The 23,799-nt window shown below is 38.5% G+C and overlaps 1 protein-coding gene and 1 non-coding gene across 2 annotated transcripts in view; both read left to right on the top strand.

The window, feature by feature from the left end:
- The first annotated feature begins 10,981 nt into the window (after positions 1–10,981).
- Positions 10,982–23,799, top strand: part of LOC138838632 (zinc finger protein ZFP2-like) — a 78,141-nt gene continuing 65,323 nt past the window's right edge. Inside the window, 2 exon segments of the mRNA XM_070038033.1 lie at positions 10,982–11,143; positions 14,012–14,155. Coding sequence (XP_069894134.1) covers positions 10,982–11,143; positions 14,012–14,155 — 306 coding nt within the window.
- LOC138838652 (U6 spliceosomal RNA) lies at positions 11,052–11,158 on the top strand. The gene has a single exon (XR_011375697.1). It is a non-coding gene; the product is annotated as a U6 spliceosomal RNA (small nuclear RNA).

Here is a 23,799-nt window from a genome sequence, read left to right as displayed (position 1 = left end):
CAAGTGCTCTGACACTGAGTAACCTTCCCAGGCAAACCCTTCTGCTTATCTACACAGGCCTCGTAAAAATAATGGGATTGGGAAGCACCTGTGCCCTTGGCCTTCCTATTTGTACCACACACACACACACACACACACACACACACACACACACACACACACACACTCTATCCATTTGGAAATCGCTCATTCTCCCATGTTTACAAACTGTATGCTTTTTGAGAAGGGATGGTTCACAGACTGGAGTCCTACCTAGGCCTGTTATATACCTCAAATTATGAACCAAAATACCACATTCATTAAAAGTATGCCTGAAGATAACATATTTTATTAATGTTTTGTATTATTTTTGTTATTATCATTTGGCCAACACTTTGCTTGAATTCAGAATGAAAGGGAGTTAATGCTCACTGAATTCGTAAAGTACCCTTTCCACTTTTAATTTCATTAAAAATGAACAATTACACTCCCTCATGTGTGGAATCCTAACTACTCAGGAAGCTGAAATTAGATTGTTTTGTAGGCCATCCCATGCAAAAGCTCCATGAAAATGGTATCTTAGCCAATAAAAGCATGGCTCTGGTAATATGTGCCTATCTTTTTACTACATCTGATATGTAATTATAAAATTAGTGTATTGAAAGGTCCAGGCAGAGAAGGAAGACCCAAAGGTGAAAAATCAGTGATACAAAAGGTAATCTTGTATAGAAGGTAAAGGAAGCCTCACAAATTTTTGCCCCTGAATTCAACCTTTGGACCAATAATGAGGTACGTGTAATCAATACATTCTTCCAAATATTTAGTGGAAGAATTTGGGTGTGGTTTACCCAATGATAGGTAAAGATGGTAATACTTCCAAAACTAATATTCAAATTCAATGCAATTCCTATTAAAATCCCAATGATGTACATCACTGAAATACAGAAAACAGTCCAAAAATTCATAGGGAACAACAAAAGATCTAGAATAGCCAAAACAATTCTAGGGGATAAAGACAATATGGGAGGGCTATCCATGCCGAACTTCAAACTCTACTACAGAGCTATAATAACAAAGACAGCATGGTACTGGCACAAAAACAGACCCGAAGACCAATGGAACAGAATAGAAGACCCAGAAATAAATCCACAAGCCTACAGCCAGCCGATATTCGATAAAGGAGCCAAAGACATACAATGGAAGAAACACAGCCTCTTCAACCGCTGGTGCTGGGAAAACTGGGCAGCCACATGCAGAAAACTAAAAATGGACCTCAGCCTATCACCATGCACCAACATCAACTCAAAATGGATTAAAGACCTTAACATTAAACCTGAATCTCTGAAACTACTGCAGGACAGAGTAGGAGAGACACTTGAACTAATAGGCACAGGAAGGAACTTCCTAAACAAAGTCCCAGGGTCACAACAAGTTGGAGAGAGACTCGACAAATGGGACTACCTTAAAATAAAAAGCTTCTGCACAGCTAAATCTATTGCAACTAAGCTAGAAAGACAACCAACTAATTGGGAAAAAATATTTACCAGCAATATATCAGACAAGGGGTTAACATCCTGTATATACAGGGAGCTCAAGAAACTAATCCCTCCCAAACCTAACAAACCAATTACTAAATGGACAAGGGAACTAAAGAGGGACTTCTCAAATGAAGAAATAAAAATGGCAAAGAAACACATGAGGAAATGTTCATCATCCCTGGTGGTGAAGGAAATGCAAATAAAGACAACCCTGAGATACCACCTTACCCCAGTCAGAATGTCCCACATCCACAAATCAGCCAACGACAAATGCTGGAGGGGATGTGGAGAAAGAGGAACGCTATTACACTGCTGGTGGGAATGTACACTTATACAACCACTTTGGAAAGCAGTCTGGAGGGTCCTTAGAAAGCTAAAGATTGACCTCCCTTACGACCCAGTCATACCACTTCTAGGCATTTACCCTGAAAAACAGGAACCAATATACAAGGACACGTGTACCTCCATGTTTATTGTAGCACTGTTCGCAATAGCTAGGATATGGAAACAACCTAGATGCCCCACCACAGATGAATGGATCCAAAAATTGTGGTATCTATACACAATGGAATATTATGCAGCCATTAGAAATGACAAAATAATGGAACTTGCAGGGAAATGGATGGAGCTAGAAGGAATCATGTTGAGCGAGGTAAGCCAAGAAAGAAGAGACAAACGGTACATGGTCTCCCTGATAAGCGGATGCTAAATCCAAAGTGTTAGGCGATATGACAAAACTAACAGGGCTTAAGAAACAAAGAACTCCGACTTATCTGGTTGAACCACTACTAAATATCCCCATGCTGCTGATCACATATATGGTATATAACATGTGAACACCGTTATATGTTACAGACTGTGATAGACAATTTGCTCCAGGAAAGTTAGAATGAACTTGTGACTTTAAATGAACATCATTATTCCACAATACTGGAAATTCCGGAAATTATGTAATCACTTAATCACAATTAAAAAAAAAAGAACCTTGGGGAAGGGAGGGAGGGGGGGATGGCAGGGGGAAAACAATGGAGGGGGTAACAATGTTCAAGAGGAAGTGTACTCAATACCTCACTCATGTAACTGTAACTCTCTGTATAGTATCTCTACAAAAAAAAAAAAGGACCTTTGCATATTTCTATATGATGTTATGAATTTTATATCCTGTTATGTGGACACCATGAGTCCTGTTTGGATCAAGTAATTAAGATCTCCTGATCTAACAGGGCACTGGTGCTTCACATCGGGATTCTTACTTGCTCAAGAGTATGAGGGTTAAAGATCACAATTAAAAGGCAAACTAGGTAGGAAGAGCTGTAAAAGTGTTATGGCCAATTATCACCAAATTTCCCACAAGTAGTGCTGTGAATGAAGTTGATAGACTGTCAACACTTTTGTTCCTTTATTACCAAAGCTCAGGGACAGTACCCGGGCCCTGAGTAGAAAGAACTCCAGGGCCAGGGAAGATATTTTGTAAAATGGGTTTTTGGCCCTCATGCAGAAAAGTTACCATTCTTGTTTAAGCCAAAAGTCCTCAATAGGGTATAGTCATTGTCCTCAATTGAGGTTGATATTGAAATGTCTTATAAGCCAGGGTAATGATAGATTGTACGAATATTTTGGTTTCTTTTATCAAGTGAATCCAAATGCACATATATTTATGTTTCTGACCAGTTCATAAGTCCTTGTAGAGGTTCAAGATACTATGCAGGACAATGTGGTCCACGTCTGTAAAGTGCGGAATGAGACCTTCAAAGAGAGATCTCAACATATAAAATGTGGCCAAATATTTCAGTATACTTGAAACAGTATCATAAGAAAAGAAATATCAAGTAGAATTGATTTAAAGTCCCTGAATACCAATATATTTGAACGAGAAGACTGTGATCTTGTGCTGTGTGCACATAGATGTAGGAGAAAACCTCTTTTCAATCTGAGCTCTTCAGATGTGTTTAAGCATTTTTGTTGTTTTTCCCTTTCTGATTGCACTTTATTTCAAGGCCACTCCCAGGCGTGAATGACAGGTTATTATGTTTCAGCTCATTCTAAAAGCTATGTCCTCAGAAGAGAAGTGGTGAACCATGACTTAGGTACATATTCACCCTAGACACAATCACTAAGAGTGGGTTAAGATACATAAGTTTTCAGAATGTCAAGGGTCCTACCAAACGGGTCATCCTATAACCCTTTTCAAAATTAGGCTTTAGAAGAGTTCTGCCTTTGTATGAAGATTGCAGCTCTAAATTAGATTATTTTCAATAGCCATTCAGTGAATGTTACTGGATAAAGTATACAAATGAAGTCATATTTATTTTAGAGAAAATTCTGATATCATCAGCAGGGGTAGTTAATATGACTCAAAGTCAGGACCATGAAGAGTCTGCTCTCCAGAGATCTCAGTATTTAACCAAGAACCTCCAATTCTCAATCAATCTAGATACCAATGAGAGAACAAGATGTTGGATGAATCCTTGTTTCTTCCTCAGGGTAACCTGGAATGATGCACCTCAGAGTGACTGGAAGGGGAAAGAAGCTGGGATACTGGGCACTGTGGGTAGTGAACAAGGCTATCATAGGATTTTGACTAGACTCTCAGGAACCACCCAAGGACACCTTTCATTACCTTGAGGACTTATATCTTTGTGTTTATCCAGCTCTAGGTCATTTTTCTTCCCATAATTAGCTTAACATTAAGTGTACATTTTTTTCTGTTCCCTCAATGAATGGAGTTCTTTTAAAATTCTCGTTCATTTTTCTGGATCACTTACACCCTTGTATGAAGTCCCTGTTATACAGGTCTCAGTACTTTGAGTAGATGACTACCTGGAGCATCCACAGCCAACCATCTTTGCCTCACTTGTATATGGATCTGAGCAAAACCCAGCCAAAACTTTATATGTGCATTCTAACTTAAATGTTTGTTACCAAAAGTTTGATGTGGAGACTTCATCTGATGTGGTGGAAGTTGGTCGGGCTCATGATCTATGCCAGAACTCAAAATGGAAGGTACAAGAAAGAAAAGTTTGGTAAGGAGCCAGCTGAGGAGAGGAGGGCAGTGCCAAAGTCTTCATGCAATAGGCAAACCTAGCAAGCCCCTTGGGACAGGAGTGAGAATCCCAGAGCAGGGTATGTGCTACCCATCAGTCCACCACCAGCACAAAATGGCACCTGCAGCTTGGGCCAAGGTGCACACGTGTTTCTTGCAGGGCTGACTGTTGATACAGGGACCTGTCAGAGCAGTCAGTGGCCTAATGTAATAGTCTTGTCCTATGTAGATGATACAATTACTTGTGGACTAGAAGAATTGGTAGTAAAACATTGTTAGATGAACTAGTAAAAATTCTTCAGGATGTGTGTGAATGTGTGTGCCCTAAGAAGAAAAGAAATTGAAAAGTAGTTCAGAGAGAAATTCAATGACAAGTGTGGGACTTGAGTGCACAGCAAAATAGATCCATTACTATCACAATAAATAGGTGAAACGGAAGGGTTTCCTTCACTTATTTTTACCAACCCTTACATTTCCCATTGTGTTCAAAATAATAAGAACAGAAATGTATGTGTTGATGCTTAATGTTTTACAACAGCTAGTTTATAAATGACAGCATAGTCCTAGGGTCTCTTCTGTGTGCTGTCCCTGAACTCTCTGGAAAGGAGGACAATACTATTGAAAGTGAACTTATGTCACTTTTAAGTTTGTCACTTAAATTCCAGAGGAATATTGACTAATTTAAATGAGCAGACTTTCTGTTTTGCGGTCTTTAGGCTTGAACTCAGGGGACAGGTGCTGTCCTTGAGCTGCTTTTGCTCAAGGGTAGCACTCTACCACTTGAGCCACATCACCACTTCTGGCTTTTCCTGTGTATGAGAACCTGAGGAATAGAACCCAGTTCCTCATTCATGCAATGCAAGCACTGTACCACTTAGCTACCTTCCCTGTCCTATAAGCAGACTTTTTATGTTAAATGAAGAAAGAATAGGGGCTGGGAAGGTGGCTCAGTGGTGGAGCGCTTGCCTTGCATGCCTGAGGCCCTGGGTTCGATTCCTCAGCACCACATAAGCAAAATGAAAAAAGCCAGAAGTGGCGCTGTGGCTCAAGTGGTAGAGCGCTAGCTTTGAGCTGAAGAGCTGAGGGACAACGCCCAGGCCCAGAGTTCAGGCCCCACGACCGCCCCCCCCCAAAAAAGAAGAAGAAGACAAAGAAAGAATAGGTTGGTAGGCAGTATCCACTTTCCATGTGCAAGTCCCAAATTTCAACCCCCCAAAGTGAAAGGAAGAAAGTAGAAAATGGAATGACAAGAAGTATTCAGTTACAACTACAAAAAAAAATAAAAATAGAAGAACTAAGGCAATGAGCAAGTAATTAGGTTTTTGTTTGGGATTGTTTCTTTTTTCTTTCAGTTGTTAGCTGTGGGGTTTAAACTTAGGGAAGGCCTGGCATATTCCCTCTGCTTTTCACTAAAGGCTGGCATGCTACGACTTCCAGCCAGAATGTCACTTCTAGTTTTCTGGCATTTCATTGTTGATAAGTCACAATGAATTTTCTGCTGATGTGGTGCTGAGGCATAGAAACCAGTGCTTCATATATGCAAGGCAAGCAGTCCACCACTGAGCCACACTCCCAGCCCTGCCTCCTTTCTTAAAACAGTGTGGTTGGGGCTGGCAATGTGGCTTAGTGATAAAGTGCTTGCCTAGCATGCATGGAGCACTAAGTTTGAAATCTCAGTACCTAATAAACAACAACAGCCCCCAAATACCCTTAGAAGCACTGGTGCTGTAACTCAAATGGTAGAGTGGTAGCCTTCAGCATAATGATATTCAGGGACAGTTCTCAAGCCCTGAGTTCTAGCCTCAGGAAGGTCAAACAAGAACAACAACAACACGATGAAATGGTAGATGAAAACAAGAAACCCAATGTCAGCAAGTTTCATTGATAAACACAACACACAAACACTCACACATAGATACACACACACACACAAATACACATTTATTAAACCATATTCACCTCTTTTTCCCTGTCTGCTCACCCTCCCTGCACCAACTGCTACCTACATCCACTGGAGAACTTATTCTATGTTTCTGTTGTTTGTGCATTCATAAAAAATTATTGTGAAGATTATATATATACATATATATGAGTAAAAATTGCATAAGCCAGTATGCATTTTTGCACAATTCCACCCAGTTATTATACCTGGCGTTTATTTCCCTATATCACATTAAAATGTACCAATGTAAGGTATTGATCTCATTGTCTGGGTGCTATCCCTTACCATTTTACCTTAAGGCTCTATCACCATTTCTACTTGTAGATTTTTAGGTGATTAATTGTAGATAAGAGTTTCATTGACTTTTCTGAAAGGACTGGATGAAAACTCAATCCTCAGATCCTAGGTTTACCACCATGAGAAACTTGTGTCCAGCACATTTAAATAGTACTACATGCACTATGTTGTTTGTGGTGTTTAGTAGTGGACTTTTGTTTGTTTTTGTGCTGGTCCTGGGCTTGAACTAATGGTCCCAGAGCTGTCCCAGAGCTCTTCAGATCAAGGTGAGCACCCTACCACTTGAGCGACAGCACCACTTTTTTTTTCCTGTGATTAATTGGGGATAAGAGTGTCACTGACTTCCCTGCCCAAGCTGGCTTTGAACTGTGATCTTCAGATCTCAGCCTCCAGACTAGCTACAATTGCAGGCATGATCCATCAGCATCTGGTTGTACTTCAAAATAATGTATTTACCTATTTTGGAATACAAAATGGGGCTGGGAATGTGGTTCAGTGGTAAGGTGCTTGCCTTGCATGCATGAGGCTCTGGGTTCGATTCCTCAGGACCACATAAGCAAAAAGAAAAAAGCCAGAAGTGGTGCTGTGGCTCAAGTGGTAGAGCGCTAGCCTTGAGCTGAAGAGCTGAGGGACAGCACCCAGGCCCAGAGTTCACGCACCATGACCGGACTGCAAAAAAAAAAAAAAAAAAAAAAGATGAGGATCACTATTTACCTGTATTTGACCTATCGAATATCTAAGCACAATCTTACTTCTCTCTCTTTGTGTCTCTCATTCCATGGATTTCTGTAACCATTTTCTAGCTAGTTTGTGCACTTCAATTTTTTTTAACATATTTCTAATGATTTCATTACATTTCTGTGCAGCTACCATGTGTTAATTTTGTTTTGGTACAATGATCAAAAGGGAGCTGGAGCAAGGAATAGTAGTGGTGGTAGAGAGAGGTTTATCCTCCTGAAAACTAAGTTTCAGCCTCTGGAAAGGTGAGAAAAAACAAATTCTTCACATCAGGCACACCTGCGTTTCATTATAACTCACTCAGCAGAACTACAAAATGGGCTAAGAGTGAATCAATCCAAGTGGCTTATCACAGTGGTTAATTAAACATAAAGTAAGCACTGAAATCCTTTTGGGGTTACTTATCAAAATCCAAATGCTTATGACTCTTGTTTTTATCAGCAAAGAAAGTGGAAGTGCAGGCATGGCTCAAGTGGTAGAGTGCTAGCCTTGAACTGAAGGGCTGAGGTACAAGCTCACACCCAGAGTTCAAACCCCATGAGCGACAGTAAATAAATAAGTGAACAAAAAAAAAATACCAAACAAAATAAGATTAAGTGCATACAATGAAAACTTTGTATACTGAAAAGATATATCAACGAAGAAGCAAAAGCATGGTAGGAGAAAATATTTGCATATGTCTTTAAATAGATTCCTAACAAATCTGGATTAGAAAATATAAAGAAAATCCTACAAGTAAACCCCCCCCAAAAAATTTAATTTAAAATGGGAAAAATATTGAAGAGACTTTTCTAAAAAGGACATATGCAAATAGCTGATTAAAATGTAAAAGTAGTATCAATAATCAGGAGACAAATTCAAATCAAAATTACAATAAAGTATCTATTTTATACATGTTAGTGTGGCCGTAGTTTTAAACAAAACAACAAAAATCCTTCCAAAGTGTAAGAAAAGCTAGGAAAGATGTGACAACAATGTGAACCTTGGTGCATTTCCCTCAGGTATGTAAAACTATCAGAGATGGGACAATGAGTCCTAAAAAGAACCGAATATAGAATTACATAGAAACATCATCTAGTACTACTACACTTGTACATACCTTTGGGAAAAACAGAGATTTCTATAATTACCGTGAAATACAGCCTAAGAGTCAAGAAAGACAAATACCAAAAAGCAGTCCAAGAGTATTTACAGAGATTAATTGAAGTACTTATAACACACTCAGTCCTATACAACAGTCAAAGTTCTGTTTGACCACACTATTTCAGCAAATCCATTAAAACTTCATTAGGATAGTCTAATGTTATGTACGAGGCTGTGATGGCTGACCAGATTCTAGCCAACCTTTACCTTCCATGAGAAGTTACCTCCTAGGTGTCATTGAATCACATAAAAAGTGAGGCAACTTTGTCCTTGCATTAAAAAATGAGAAACAAACTAAAGCAAAACTGTACTTAACTTAGAAGGCAAGATTTGATAATCAGATAAATCTCCAAGCCATCTTTAGCTTCTTCAGAAACATGTTCCTGAAGCTGAATCTTTTTTTTTTTCTGTTCTTCAATCTTGGACACAGTTAGGTTCATAAAATGGAATGTGAAACAGAGTGAGAAATAAAAGAATCTCATCAGAGATCCTTTCTTCTTTCTTGCTATTGACCATGAGTAAAGATTCTGGAACCATGGCTTGGAGAGAAGCCAAATGAGAGAGTCAGAAAAGAACCTGTGTGATTTTACCCTAGAAGTTCCTGGTCAGAACATGATAGGTGGGCTGGAAAAGCATAAAGCCTTCTTATGGGAGAAGAAACATTCCTGAATCAGGTAGAGCTTTAAAGTATCCACTAAAGACAAATCCACAGAAGAGTCAAGTCTTAAGTGTTACTAAACAATATTAACAGAAAATACACCCCAAAATGTAGGTGGTATTTCAATATTGTGATTTGTATTTTTTCATGGCTAAGGATGTTGAACATTTCTTCATTTGTCTATTGGCCATCCTTTCCTCTTCAGAGAATTTTCTCTTTAAGACTTTAGCCCACCTATTTATTAGGCAGTTGTTTCTTTGAGGATGTGTTGTTGGGTATTTCATTTTTTGTATTCCAGGTATATTTATAGAAGTTCCTCAAAAGACTACACATAGAGCTCTCCTGTGATGCAGCAATCCCACTTTTGGGCATTTACCCAAATGATCACAAACAAGAATATCCTAAAGCTACCAGAATGACTACATTTATTGCAACATTATTTATCATAGCTAATATAAGGAACTAACCCTGATGCACCTCAGTAGATGAATGGATCAAGAAAATGTGTCACACAATTGAATTCTATGCCTCCATCAGTAAGAATGAAATTGCCCCATTTATTAGGAAATGGAAAGACTTGGAAAAAATTATAGTGAGTGAAGTAAGCCAGGCCCAAAGAAACATAGGTTCCATGGTTCCCTTATAATAACTGGTATATGTGTGAGACAAGCAGAAACGGTTAGATAAGTTGATGTTAGGGGAAATAAAACTGAAGATAAGGACACCAATGTTTTTTCTTGCTTCCTATTGTTGCTAATATATATATAAGATGATTTCTTTGTTGCTTTGTATGTCTCTACCATGGTATAATCCTTGTTTTCACTGTATTTGATATTGATATAATTTGTGGGGGGGAAGGGAAAAATTGTTTAAATAGAGATATAGGTGTACTCATTCCAACAATGAAAAGTACAAGATGTTATGTTGTAAAATGAATTTTACAAGTTTGGTGGGGGGTGTGGGAGATGGGAGGGCAGGGATGGTAAGAGGAAACAAAGGAGGAGGCAACAATACTAGATAGGAAGTGTACTCATTACTTTGCTCCTGTAATTGTAACCCTTGGGTTTGATATTTTCACAACAACAAAAAAAAGTAAAAAAATGGCTTTTACAAGAAGTATACTCTTTATCTATTTAGAAAATGATGCAGAGGCTGTAACATTTAATAAAGTGATTTAATAAAATCAGTAATATTAAGTAAGGAGGTCAGGCCTGGCTGGTGCCATACTGGCCACAGGGTAGATGGTGAGGTCTGCCATCTTGTCTTCATGATCAGGGAAGGAAATGACATCATCCATCACCTGCCTCCCAGATGATGGGTGTGCCTGGATCCCTGGAAGCAGGGGTGAGCATTTGGCTGATATGTTACTCAATCTGTTAGTCCAGTGCCTGAGACTGGGAGTTTCCTGTGGACCTGCCCACTGCTCTGGCCCTATTTAGGTTGGACCATCAGTGGCACCAGACACCATGCCACATGTCTCTGTGATCCTGTCCTGTGTCCTGTCTCCTGGCTTGTCTCTGTTAATCATGGTGTCCCAATTCAGTGCTGTATTGGTTTGTTGGTATTGTTTTTACTCTTTTTTTCCTTTCTGGCCTGTTTCCAAGCTGTCTAAGTGTATTTGTCGACAGCAATCCTTTGTTATAATGGGCTGCTTGCAGACTGCTACCTGTGTAATAAAGATTCCAGTATTCCGTCTTCCAAAATGTGGCTTCTGTGCTCACTTCGGCAGCACATTGGCTGAAATTGGAACGATACAGAGAAGATTAGCATGGCCCCTGTGCAAGGATGACACGTACATTCGTGAAGTGTTTCATATTTTTACAAAGTAGTGTTCTAAACTTACCGAGAGCCTAATTACATCATTTATACAATAAAAAATGTGACTTCTGGGATAATTCACCTTACAACAAGTATACTGTCTTCATTTACATAAACACAAAGTTTGACCTAAAGTTAGAATTTCTAGAGCCAAGATAGATCCCTCTGTATAGTTATGTACTTAAACATAGCCTGGATGCATTTAGAAAAAATGTCTGTGTTACATCAGAAAGTGCTTAATTAGTAAACCAAGACCAAGACTCCAGATCCTATATAAGCCAGTCATTCTAGATAAGTCCAGAGCTGTTTGCTTCCATGAAGAGCTCTACTTTCACACTTTCATGAACAAATGTTTTTGTTCCAATATGAGGTCTTCACCTCAGGAACTGATTTAACATACTTGATATTTTCTCTTTTTTTAAAGCAACACTATCACTCTACCACTTGTGCCACATCTTGATTTTTGGTGGTTAAGTAGAGATATTTCTACTGTCTTTTCTGCCAGAGCTGGCTTCAAAGGAGATTCTCTCATCTTGGCCTCTATGAAAGCTAGGAATCAAAGCATGAGCCCTGTGGGCTTTTCTGAAGAAATCTTCTCTCTCTGGGAACAAGAGGTTTCATTCAGTGCTTCACCTCAGGCTTCCTGTGCCTTCAACAATTTCAGTATTTGTTTTTATTGTTCAAAGAAAATCCTTAAATCCTGGCCATGATTCCATTAACAAGATAAGGACAGTGGACTTCACATTGCCAAATTTAGCTAGGTTGCTAGCTTAACTCCTTCCCTCACAGTGTTCACCCTTCTGGTGGTCTATACAGGCCTAGTACAAAAATGGAGGGATTGGGAGGCACTTGTGCCCTTGGCCTTCCTACTTGTGGCACACATACACACACACACACACACACACACACACACACACACACACACACACACACACACACACACAGAGGCATATACACCAGGCATTTGGAAATAGCTCATTCTCCCATGTTTACACACTGGATGCTTTCTGAGAAGGGATGGTTCACAGAGTGGAGTCCTTCTACCTAGGCCTGTCATATAGCTGAAATTAAAAGGTGGGAACCAAAATACCTCATTCATTCAACATAGGTCTGATGATAACATATTTAATTATTGCTTTAATCATTTTTATTACTATCACTTGGCCAATACTTTTGGTTAAGCTCAAAATTTAAGAGACTTACTGCTCACTTAATATAAGACCAGCAATTAAAAACTAGCCAGTTACACTCCCTCAAGTGTGGAATCTTAGCGACTCAGGAAGCTAAATTAGAACGGTAATATTTGTAGGCCATCCTATGCAAAACCTTCATGGAAAATGGTATCTTAATCAATAAAAGGGTGGATCTGGTGATATGTGCCTATCTTGTTTGCTCCTTGTGACATGTAATTATAAAAATTAGTCTAGAAATGCCCAGGCAGAGAAGCAAGACTGTAAGGTGAAAATTGAGTGATACAAAAGGGCATCTGGCATGGAAGGTAAAGGAAGACTTACAAATTTTCCCCCTGAATTCAACCTGAGGACTACTAATATGACCTGTGCAAACAATACATTCTTCTAAATACTTAGTAGAAGAATTTGGATGTGGTTTACAGAATGATAGGTAAACAGTCCTTTACCAAGTGTTTGCAAAAGGACCTTTGCATATGTCTATATGATGTTATAAAATTTATATCCTATTGTGTGGAAACCATGACTCCTGCTTGAATCAAGTAGTTCAGATCTACTGATCTAACAGGCCACTGGTGCTACACATCTGAATTCTTAGTTGCTCAAGAATATGAGTTTTAAGGATAACAATTGAAAGGCAAACTAGGTAGGAAATGCTGTGAAGGTGTTAGCGCCAATTATCACCAAATTTCCCACAAGTAGTGCTGTGAATCAAGTTGATAGACTATCATTACTTTTGGTTATTTATTTTAAAAGCTCAGGGACAGTACCCAGGCCTGAGTAGAAAAACTCCAAAGCCAGGGAAGATATTTTTTAAAATGGGCTCTTTGTCCCTTGTGCAGAAAAGTTATCATTCCTGTGTAAGCCTAATGTACTCCATAGGGTATAGTCATTGTCCCTCAATTGAATTTGATATTGAAATGTCTTATAAGCCTGGGTAATGATAGATTGTCACGAATATTTGGGTATCTTTTGTCATGTGAATGGACGTGCATATACCTTTATGTTTCTGACTAGTTCATAGGTCCTTGCAGAGGTTCAAGTTACTGTGTAGGACAATGTGGTCCATGTCTGTATGGAGTGGAATGAGACCTTCAATGAAAGATCTCAACATATAAAATGTGGCCAAATATTTCAGTATACTTGAAACAGTATCATAAGAAACGAAGGAGGCAAATAGTGTTGATTTAAGATGCTAGAATACCAATATATCTGAACGAGAAGACTGTGGTCTTGTACTAGGTGCACATAGATGCAGGAGAAATACTCTTTTCAGTCTGATCTGTCAGATGTATTTAAGCATTTTTGTTGTTTTTCCCTTTCTGATTGCACTTTATTTCAAGGCCACTCCAAGGGGTGAGTGACAGGATATTTAGTTTCAGCTCATTCTAAAAGCTCCTATGTCCTGAGAAGAGAAGTGGTGAACCATGACTTGGGTACATATTCACCCTAGACCCAATCACTAAGAGTGGGTTAAGTTATATAATTTTTCAGAATGTCAAGGGTCTTACCACAACTTTCATCCTGTAGTAATTTCCAAAGTTAGGCCTTAGAAGAGTTCAGCTTTTGTATGAAGATTTCAGCTCTAAATTAGATTATTTTCAACAGCCATCTATTGAATGTTACTGGATAAAGTGTACAAATAAAATCATATTTATGTTATAGAAAATTGTGTTATCATCATCAGGGTCAGTTAATATGACCCAAAGTCATGACCCTGAAGAGTCTGCTCTCCAGAGATCTAAGTATTTATCCAAGAACCTCCAGTTCCCAAGCAATCTTGACCCCAATGAGAGAGCAGGATGTCAGGTGAACCTTTTTTCTTCCTCAGGTTAACCTGGAATGATGCACCTCAGAGTGACTGGAAGGGACAGAAGCTGGGATACTGAGCACAGTGGATACTGAACAAGGCTATCATAGGATTTTCACTAGACCCTCCGGGACCACCCAAGACTCCCTTGCATTACCTTGAACACTTATATCTTTATGATTCTCAAATTCTAGGTCATTTTTCCTCCCAGAATTAGGTTAACATTAAGTGTACATTTTTTTGTTCCATCAATGAATATTGAATTTCTTTTAAATTTTATTCTTTAAGTTTTCTGGATCACTTACACCCTTGTATGAAGTTCTTGTTATAGAAGTCTCAGTACTTTGAGTACATGACTACCTGGAGCATCCACAGTCAACCATCTTTTGCCTCACTTGCATATGAAGTCTGAGCAAATCCCAGCCAAAACATTCTAACTTAAATATTTCTTACAAAAAGTTTGATGTGGAGACTTTATCTGGTGTGGTGGAAGTTGGTTGGGCTCATGGTCTAGGCTAGAACTCAAAATGGAAGGTACAGAAAAAGAAAAGTTTGGTAAGGAACCAGCTGAGGAGAGGAGGGCAGTGCCAAAGTCTTCATGCAAGAGACCAGTCTGGCAAGCCCCATGGGACAGGAGTGACAAGCCCAGAGCAGGGCCTGTGCTACCCATCAGTCCATCACCACCACAGCATGGCACCTGCAGCATGGGCCAGGTTGTGCATATGTTTCTTACAGGGCTGACTGTGGACACAGGGACCTGTAAGACAAGTCAGTGGCCTAATGTAATAGTCTTGTCCTATGTAGATGATACAATTGCTTGTGGACAAGAAGCATTCGTAGTAAAACAATTGTTAGGTGTACTCATATAAATTCTTCAGGACGTGTGTGTTTGTGTGTGTCCTAAGAAGAAAACAAATTGAAAAGTAGTTCAGAGAGAACTCAAATGACAAGAATGTGGGACTTGAGTGCACAGCAAGATAGATCCATTACAATCACAACAAATAAGTGAAAAGGAATGGTTTTCTTCACTTATTTTTACCTACCCTTACAAATCCCATTGTGTTCAAAATAATAAGGGCAGAAATGTATCTGTTGATGCTTACTGTTGTACAACAGCTAGTTTATAAGTGACAGCAGAGGCATAAGTTCTGTTCTGTGAGTGTCCCCTGCAATCACTGGAAAGACAGTACTATTTATTGCAGAGGAAGCATTTACTAATTTCAATGAGCAGACTTTTTGTTTTGCTTGTCCTCGGGCTTGATCTCAGGGCTCAGGTGCTGTCCTTGAGCAGCCTTTGCTCAAGGGTAGCACTCTACCACTTGAGCCACAGCACCACTTCTGGCTTTTTCTGGGTATGTGAACCTGAGGTATAGAACCCAGCTCCTCATTCATGTGATGCAAGCACTGTACCACTTAGCCACCTTCCCTGTCCTATAAGCTGACTTTTTATGTTAAAAGAAGAAAGAATGTGTTGGTATGTACTATCCACCTTCCATGTGCAATTCCCAAGGTTCAGTCCCCCAAAGTGAAAGGAAGAAAGTAGAAAATGGAATGACATGAAGTATTCAGTTACAACTACAAAGAAAAATAGAAGAACAAAGGCAATGAGCAAGTAATTAGGTTTTTGTTTGTTTGGGACCATTTGTTTTTTCTTTCAATTGTTGTGTGAGAACTTTAAACTCAGGGAGGGCCTGACATATTCCCTAAGCTTTTCACTAAAGTGCATGCTACCACTTCCAGCCACAATGGCACTTCTAGTTTTTTGGCATTTAATTGGTGATATGTCACAATGAATTTTCAGCTGATGTGCTGCTGAGGAATGAAAACCAGTGCCTCATGAATGTAAGGGAAACACACGACCACTGAGCCACACTCCCAGCCCTGCCCCCTTTCTTAAAATAGTGTGGTTGGGGCTGGCAATATGGCTTAGTGATAAAGTGCTTGCCTAGCATACATGGAACACTGGGTTTGATTTCTCAGTATCTAATAAGCAACAACAACCACCAAACACCCCTAGAGGTGGTGCTGTAGCTCAAGTGGGAGAGTGAAGGTCTTCAGCATAACAAAATTCAGGAACAGTTCTTAAGCCCTGAGTTTAAGCCCCAGGAATATCAAACAAAATCATCAACAACAACAAATGAGTAAATGAAGACAAAAAAAACCAATGTCAGCAAGTTTCATTGATAAACATAACACACACACACACACACACACACACACACACACACCTACACAAACACACTTTTAAAAAACCATATTCACCTCCTTTACCCTGTCTGCTCACCCTCCCTGTTCCAACTGCTACCTACATCCACAGGAGAACTTATTCTATGTTTCTGTTGTTTTTTCATTCTTAAAATTTTTTTCTGAAGATTTTATACACACACACACACACACACGTATCTATCTATCTATCTATCTATCTATCTATCTATCTATCTATCTATCTATCTATCTATCTATCTATCTATCTATATGGGTGAAAATCACATGAGCCAGTATGCATTTTTGTACAATTCCACCCACTTATTAAAACTGGCATTTATTTCCATATATCACATTAAAAGTACCAATATTAGGTATTGATCTCATTGTCTGGGTGGTATCTCTGACCATTTTATCTTAAGGCTCTTTCACTCTTTCTACTCCTGTATTTTTAGGTGATTAATTGTAGATAAGAGTTTCATTTACTTTTCTGAAAGGGCTGGATGAAAGCTCAATCCTCAGATCTCAGGTTTACCACCATGAGACACTTGTGTCCAGCACCTTTAAATATTATTACATGTACTATGTTATTTGTGGTATTTAGTAATGAATTTTTTGTTTGTTTTTGTGCTGGCCCTGAGCTTGAACTATAGGTCCTAAGTGGTCCCAGTGCTCTTCAGTTCAAGGTGAGCACTCTACCACTTGAGCCACAGCACCATTTCTGCTTGTCTGGTGATTAATTGAGATCTGTGTCTCACAGACTTCCCTGCCCAGGCTGGCTTTGAACTATGATCCTCAGAGCTCAGCCTCAAGAGTAGCTAGGATTGTAGACATGATGGATCAACATCCAGTTATACTTCAAAATACTGTATTTACCTATTTGTGGAATACAAAATGATGAGGATCACTTTTTACCTGTATTTTACCTATCGAATATCTAAGAACAATCCTACTTCTATCTGTTTGTGTCTCTCAATTTATGCATTCCTGTAACCATCTTCTAGCTAGCTTCTGCACTTCATTTTTAACATATTTCCAATATTTTACATTACATTTTTTTTTTACTGCTACTATGTCTTAATTGTGTTTTGGTACAACTATCAAAAGGGAGCTGGAGAAAGGAATAGTAGTGGTGGAAGGGAGGTGTTCATCCTCCTGAGAACTCACTTTCACCCTCTAGGAAAGTGAGAAAACACATCAGGGACACTAGTGTTTCATTATAACTCACTCAGCAGAACAAAAAAATGGGCTGAGTGAATCAATCATAAGAGGCTCATCACTAGTGGTTAATTAAATATAAAGTAAGCACTGAAGTCCTTTTGGTTACTACTCCAAAACCAAATGCTTATGACTCTTGTCTTTATCACAAGAAAGTGCAAGTGTAGCTATGGTTCAAGTGGTAGAGCATTGTTAGCCTTGAGAAGAAATGATTCAGGAAAGTGTTGCTAGGCACTAGTGTCTCAGGCCTCTAATCCTACCTTCTCTGCAGACTGAGATCTGAGGATCATGGTTCAAAGCAAGACTGGGCAAGAAAAGATTAGGAGACTCTTATCTGCAATAAACAACTCAGAAAACCAGAAGTGGTGAGGCTCCTCAACTGGTAGAGCAGTAGCGTTGAGCTGAAGAGCTCATGGCCAGTGCCCAGGCCCAGAGTTCCAGACCCAAGCCCAATTAAAAATCGTAAAGTGCCTAGTCTGTAAGTTCAAGCTGTAAGACTTGTTGTAACCTGTTTGGTTTCTCTGATGCAAAATGAGTTATCTTCCAGGTGAGATTTCCCACATTTATTACATTCTTAAGGTTTCTCAGGTGTGTGAATCCTCATAGGTGAATGGATGTGTGAATTCAGGGTGAAGGACTTACCCATTTCTTACATGCATAAGGTTTCTATCATGGGTGTGTTCTCTGATGCAAAGTAAGCTTTCATTTCAATCTGAAGGGACTTCCACATTTGTGACATTCAAAACGCTTCTCTCCTGTGTGATTTCTCTTATGTGTGTTGCAATCTGAATTCCAGGAGGACTTTCAACATTTGTTACATTCATAGGGTTTCTCACCTGTGTGAATTCTATTATGGCTGCAAAGCTGTGACCTCTGCTTGAAGGATTTTCCACATTTGTTGCAATCATAAGGTTTCTCTCCTCTATGTGTTCTCTGATGAAATGCAAGTTGTACCTTCCAGTTGAAAGACTTTCTACTTTCCTGATAGTCGTATGTTCATTCTCTGATGAACATGAAGGTTTGACTTAATGGTGGAAAGACTTTCCACATTTGTTACATTCATAATTTTGGTCTCCTGTGTGCTCTCTGATGCAAAGTGAGTTCTACATTTCTTGCATTCATAAGGTTTCGGGCTGGGAACGTGGCTCAGTGGTAGAGCGCTTGCCTTGAATGCATGAGGCCCTGGGTTCGATTCCTCTGCACCACATAAGCAAAAAGAAAAAAGCCAGAAGTGGCACTTTGGCTCAAGTGGTAGAGCACTAGCCTTGAGCTTAAGAGCTGAGGGACAGCGCCCAGGCCCAGAGTTCAGGCCCCACAACCAGACCCAAAAAAACAAATAAATAAAAATAAAATAAAAAATAAGGTTTCTCTTCTGTGTGAATTCTGTGGTGCGTGCTGAGAACTGACTTGTACATTGAAATTTTCTTACATTCTTCATATTTATAGGGTTTCTCTACTGTGGGCTCTTGTGGAGGGAAAATCAGTTCTGTTTTCTTAGACATAGATTTTGGACACTGCTGATGCTCATCAAGCTTCTCCTGTGGATACATCCTCTGAGGTTTTGTTAGGTGTATGTCCTTATTGAAAGATTTTGCAAATCAAGTACAAATATAAAGATTCTCTCCTGTGTACATTTTTTTTATGTGAACTGACTGTAGGTATTTTTTTTTTGGCTCCAGTCATGGGGGCCTGAACTCTGGGCCTGGGTGCTGTCCCTCAGCTCTTCAGCTCAAGGCTAGTGCTCTACCACTTGAGCCATAGTGACATTTCTGGCTTTTTTCTTTTTGCTAATGTGGTGCTGAGGAATTAAACCCAGGGCCTCAGGCATGCAAGGCATGTGCTCTACTACTGAGCCACCTTCCCAGCCCTACTGTAGGTCTTAAGTGGAATGATTTTGCACATACAGTACATTCAGGTGTTTTCCTCCCTCCCTGAAATATTTCTTGGGCAAGGACAGTAGAATTATCACACTCTTCTCTATATTCATTATGTTTACTGGAATGTCCTCCAATACTGTCTAAAGAATATGGTCTCTTATTGTACTACCTTCCATTCTCTACCATATTCAAATGTTGCAGCTCATTTGCATTCTCACAATTTTGGATAAAAATGCTCAAAATATCTGTGGGGTTCTTCAACTTCAGTAGACACCCTGGGCATGCATCTCATCAGGTTCACTGAAATCCTCAGTCCTCATCCTTCAGGGTTCCCATTAGTCCTAGTCAGCTCTTCCTTATATTTTGAGCTCAAAATAAAAGTTGTTCCTAATCACACTCTTCCTTCAACTGTATCAGTAGTTGTGACTATTTCACACAGAGATTTATCCTGGAAAGACTTAATCACAGCATCTCTTTTTTTGCACCTCTAAAATGATTCATAGGAAAAAAAATATAAAAACTTAATTGATATCCCAAAACTCTTCATTGTAAAGATGACACATTATCTTTTTAAATTTAAGATTTTAAAATAACAAAGTTGGAATTGATTTATGAGAATTATATGCCTTTCTCTCTAAGGTATTATGAAAGTAATAATGATATTTTATGATGGAAAATAATATTTTTCTGTGTTTAAGTTTTTCTTTCTTAGTCAATTCACACTTCTAAAAATGCAAATTATGGCTATTTTCAGGAAAGGTAATTAATTAATAACACATCTCTCTCTGAAAGTGTTACAAGAAATTTATCCTGCTTCAAGACAATCAGAAAATGTCAACATGAAACTACACATGAAAATTATAAATGTGTAGGTAATATAAAGGAATGTATAGAACATATATTTAATGTAATCTGTCTAAAATGATTTGTGAAGGGAAAACACAGCACCATATTCATGATTCATAAAGCATGAAGATTCAATAAAAAAATAAGTGTAATCAAAACAAAGTATGTGGATTAGTAATATGCATTAATTAGTACTGTACTTGCCTGGCAAATATGAGGACCAGTGTTCAAAGAATACCAACAAAAAATTAAAAAGTGTAATTGATTCAGATTTTCAATGGAATTATTCCATTGAAAAGTAACTATATTATATAATGTCATAGGCTAGTATTGTGACAATATTGTAAACTCTTAGAGTACCTAGTAATAATGCAATGCAGTACCTCCAGTAACAACTACCTATGTCTGCCATAAGAAAAATCAGACTGTTTGGGAAATTTACTTTCTTGCAGTTCTATAGTATAGCAACAATTATGATGCATGTTTTACATATTTAGAAGTTCTGTGCTTCATCCTAAGGATGGTCTTTATTCTGTACACAAAATTTGTCGTAACTTCTTTTTTTTTTTTAGATTTTATTTATTTATTTTTTATTGTGAAAATACTGTACAGAGGGGTTACAATTACATGGGCAAGATAATGAGCATTTCTTATCAAGCATTGTAGCCTCCTCCTTAGTTTCCCCTTCCCATCCCTGCCCATTCCCCCGACCCTCCTACCCAATCCTCTCCCGCCACCAAAGTTGTAAAGGTCGTTTTTTGACATAATGACTTGTATATCTCATTGTTGCAATGGGTCCACCTGCATCCCCATTTAAACGATTTGCTTGGGGTTACTTCTTTATTAAAGAAACAGTCAAACTACAAGATTAGGTTACAGCTACTGTATAAGAGCATTTTTTTCTTTTTTCTTTTCATCAGTCACGGGGCTTGATCTTTGGGCCTGGGCTCTATCCCTTATCTCTTCGGCTCAAGGCTACTGCTCTACCACTTGAACCACAGCACCACTTCCAGCTTGTTCTGTTTATGTGGTGCTGAGCAATCGAACCCAGGGCCTCATGCATGAAAGGCAAGCACTCTACCACTGAGCCACCTTCCCAGCCCCTCTAGTAGCATTTTCAAAGGAGTATATTAGGACTTACATATTTGTTTGTTTCACAGATTCAACAAACCATAGAACCAAAATACTTGACAAAGTATGGCACCTATAGTAAACATGGAGTCTTTGATAAAACTGACATTATCATGAACCATGCAGTATAACAACTATTTAGTAGGATTTAAAATGTAATAGGTATCAGAGGTGATTTGCAGTGTATAGAAGATTGCCTGAAATTATATTACAGGTGATTTGCACTGTATAGAATGCTGTCTGTAGGTTACATGAAAGCAAACTAAGAAAGAAGAATCAGATGAGACATAATAAATAGCAAACATAATAAATAGCAAAGTAATTACTAAAATGAAATCATATTTATATTGTAATCTAAAAATACTAAATATATCAGGTAATTTCTGATTTAAACTGAAGAAAATATACTCAAAAAACTCAATAAGCCATCCAAAGAAATATACATTAATTATTAAGAAATCAAAATAAATCAATAATGATACCTGAAGCAAAAAGCAATAATGAAAAGTAAAATACTGATAATATGAGAGGAAATAAACATCAGCACAAATTGTGTTACCACAGATACAGAGCATTGATAATAACAGGTATATCATCAATCTATATAATCAAAATTTTATTCTGAAAAGTAGTATACAAAGGTATGGTTAAAAGGCTAAAGAACGTTAATTTCTTTAATCTATAATTATGATTGTAGAATTAATACTCCTCTTTTTTTTTGGTTGGTCGTGGGGCTTGTACTCAGGGTTTGCATGCTATCCCTCAACTTGATATCAAGGTGAGTGCTCTACCACTTGAGCCACACTGCCACTTCCGGTTTTCTAGTGCTTTATTGGAGATAAGAGTCTCATGGACATTCTTGCCCGTGCTGGCTTTGAACTGTGATCCTCATATCTCAGCCTCCTGAGTAGCTAGGATTACAGGCGTGAGCCACCGGGGCCTGGCATCTAATACTCCTCTTAATGACTGAACAACCAGATAAATGGTCATCACACACACACATGTGGAAGGCATTATCTTTATCTAAATGCTGTTTATAAAGCACTATGCTGTTATATTTACCAAGACAGACACACTGAGAATAGATCTGAAGACAAATTGTCTAGAAATTGAAGTACCTGGTTTCAGATGCCCCCTCACAGACCACCAGGGACCACGGACAATGCAAACAACAAAGAGTCATTTTTTGCAAACTTGAGCTTGGTCCTCCGTGCACTCAGTAACTGGTAATGCTAAGAGGCCCCGAGCACAAAATTAGTACAACTTTTATAGTATTAAACAAGTTCACAAGTTTAGGGGGTTTCCACACAAGCAAGTTCAGGGGGGTTTCCACACAAGCAAGTTCATTGGTTAAGGGGGTTTAAGTACACCCGGACTGTACTTGCCTTTTTATGATGGAACACCTGGGCAACTGTTCTGTTCCTTAAGGTTGGGCAGGGATGGTGGCAACCTGCGGTTTTTCTGAGAACTATTTTTTCCTTTGGCAGCACAGCTTTCTTTGGTGGTTACTCTGAGCGCAGCACAGCTCAAGGGGCTTGATCTTAAAATAGAGTTACTTTAGCTCTTCAGAAATCAGTATGAGAAAGAAATCTATGTTATAAACACAATAAAATCCAACAATATGTTTCTAATGATCTATCAGTAAAACAAACAGATGGAAACTAGAATGGATCTGTAACAAATGTATGCTATCACTATGATTTATAGAATATTAAAGGGAGCCACTCTCTTAATTAAGTTGTGAAATAAATACAAGTGCTTTCAATTATGTATGGTGTATTCACATGTATATCTTCTGGAGGGTGTGGCAGAGCCATAGAATTTGAGGGATATAGGCAGATGAAAATATAGTATACAACTCAAGAGTAGAGATAGGAGGGAGGGATTGGGAGAGAGTGAAGGAATGGAAGACACTGTATAAAAATAAAAGTATTAATCTCTGTATGCATTACCTCCATAATAACATTAAATTACATTAATAATAAAATAATACCTCCAGCATAAACCATTTGCTTGGTGATCAAAATCTACCATAGTTAGAAGAACAGTTTCAATTATTAGACATATAATGCAACACTTAAATGGAAAGATAAACTATTTCAATTTAGGTTGAATATTAATTCTACATAAACCAATAACAATAATCTGTTTCATTGTAGTATTCAATTAAGTGTTAATGTTAAATGTTGAGGTAAGAAAAAACAAGACAAGCACTTCTGGCTCAAGACTGTCATTTAACCCTAACTATTAAGGAGGAAACTGAGGTCTGGAAGCCAGCTTAGATAGGCAACTCAAATTAAGCAGCTAATGAACAGGTTAGATGTAAGACTCAAGTGATAGTGCCAACAGTGAGTGAGGAAGCTGAC

The sequence above is a fragment of the Dipodomys merriami genome, unplaced genomic scaffold, assembly GCF_024711535.1.
Source record: "Dipodomys merriami isolate MVZ:Mamm:240054 unplaced genomic scaffold, mDipMer1.0.p SCAF_286, whole genome shotgun sequence".
NCBI classification, from domain to species: Eukaryota; Metazoa; Chordata; class Mammalia; order Rodentia; family Heteromyidae; genus Dipodomys; species Dipodomys merriami.
This window is presented reverse-complemented; position numbering and strand designations above follow the sequence as displayed.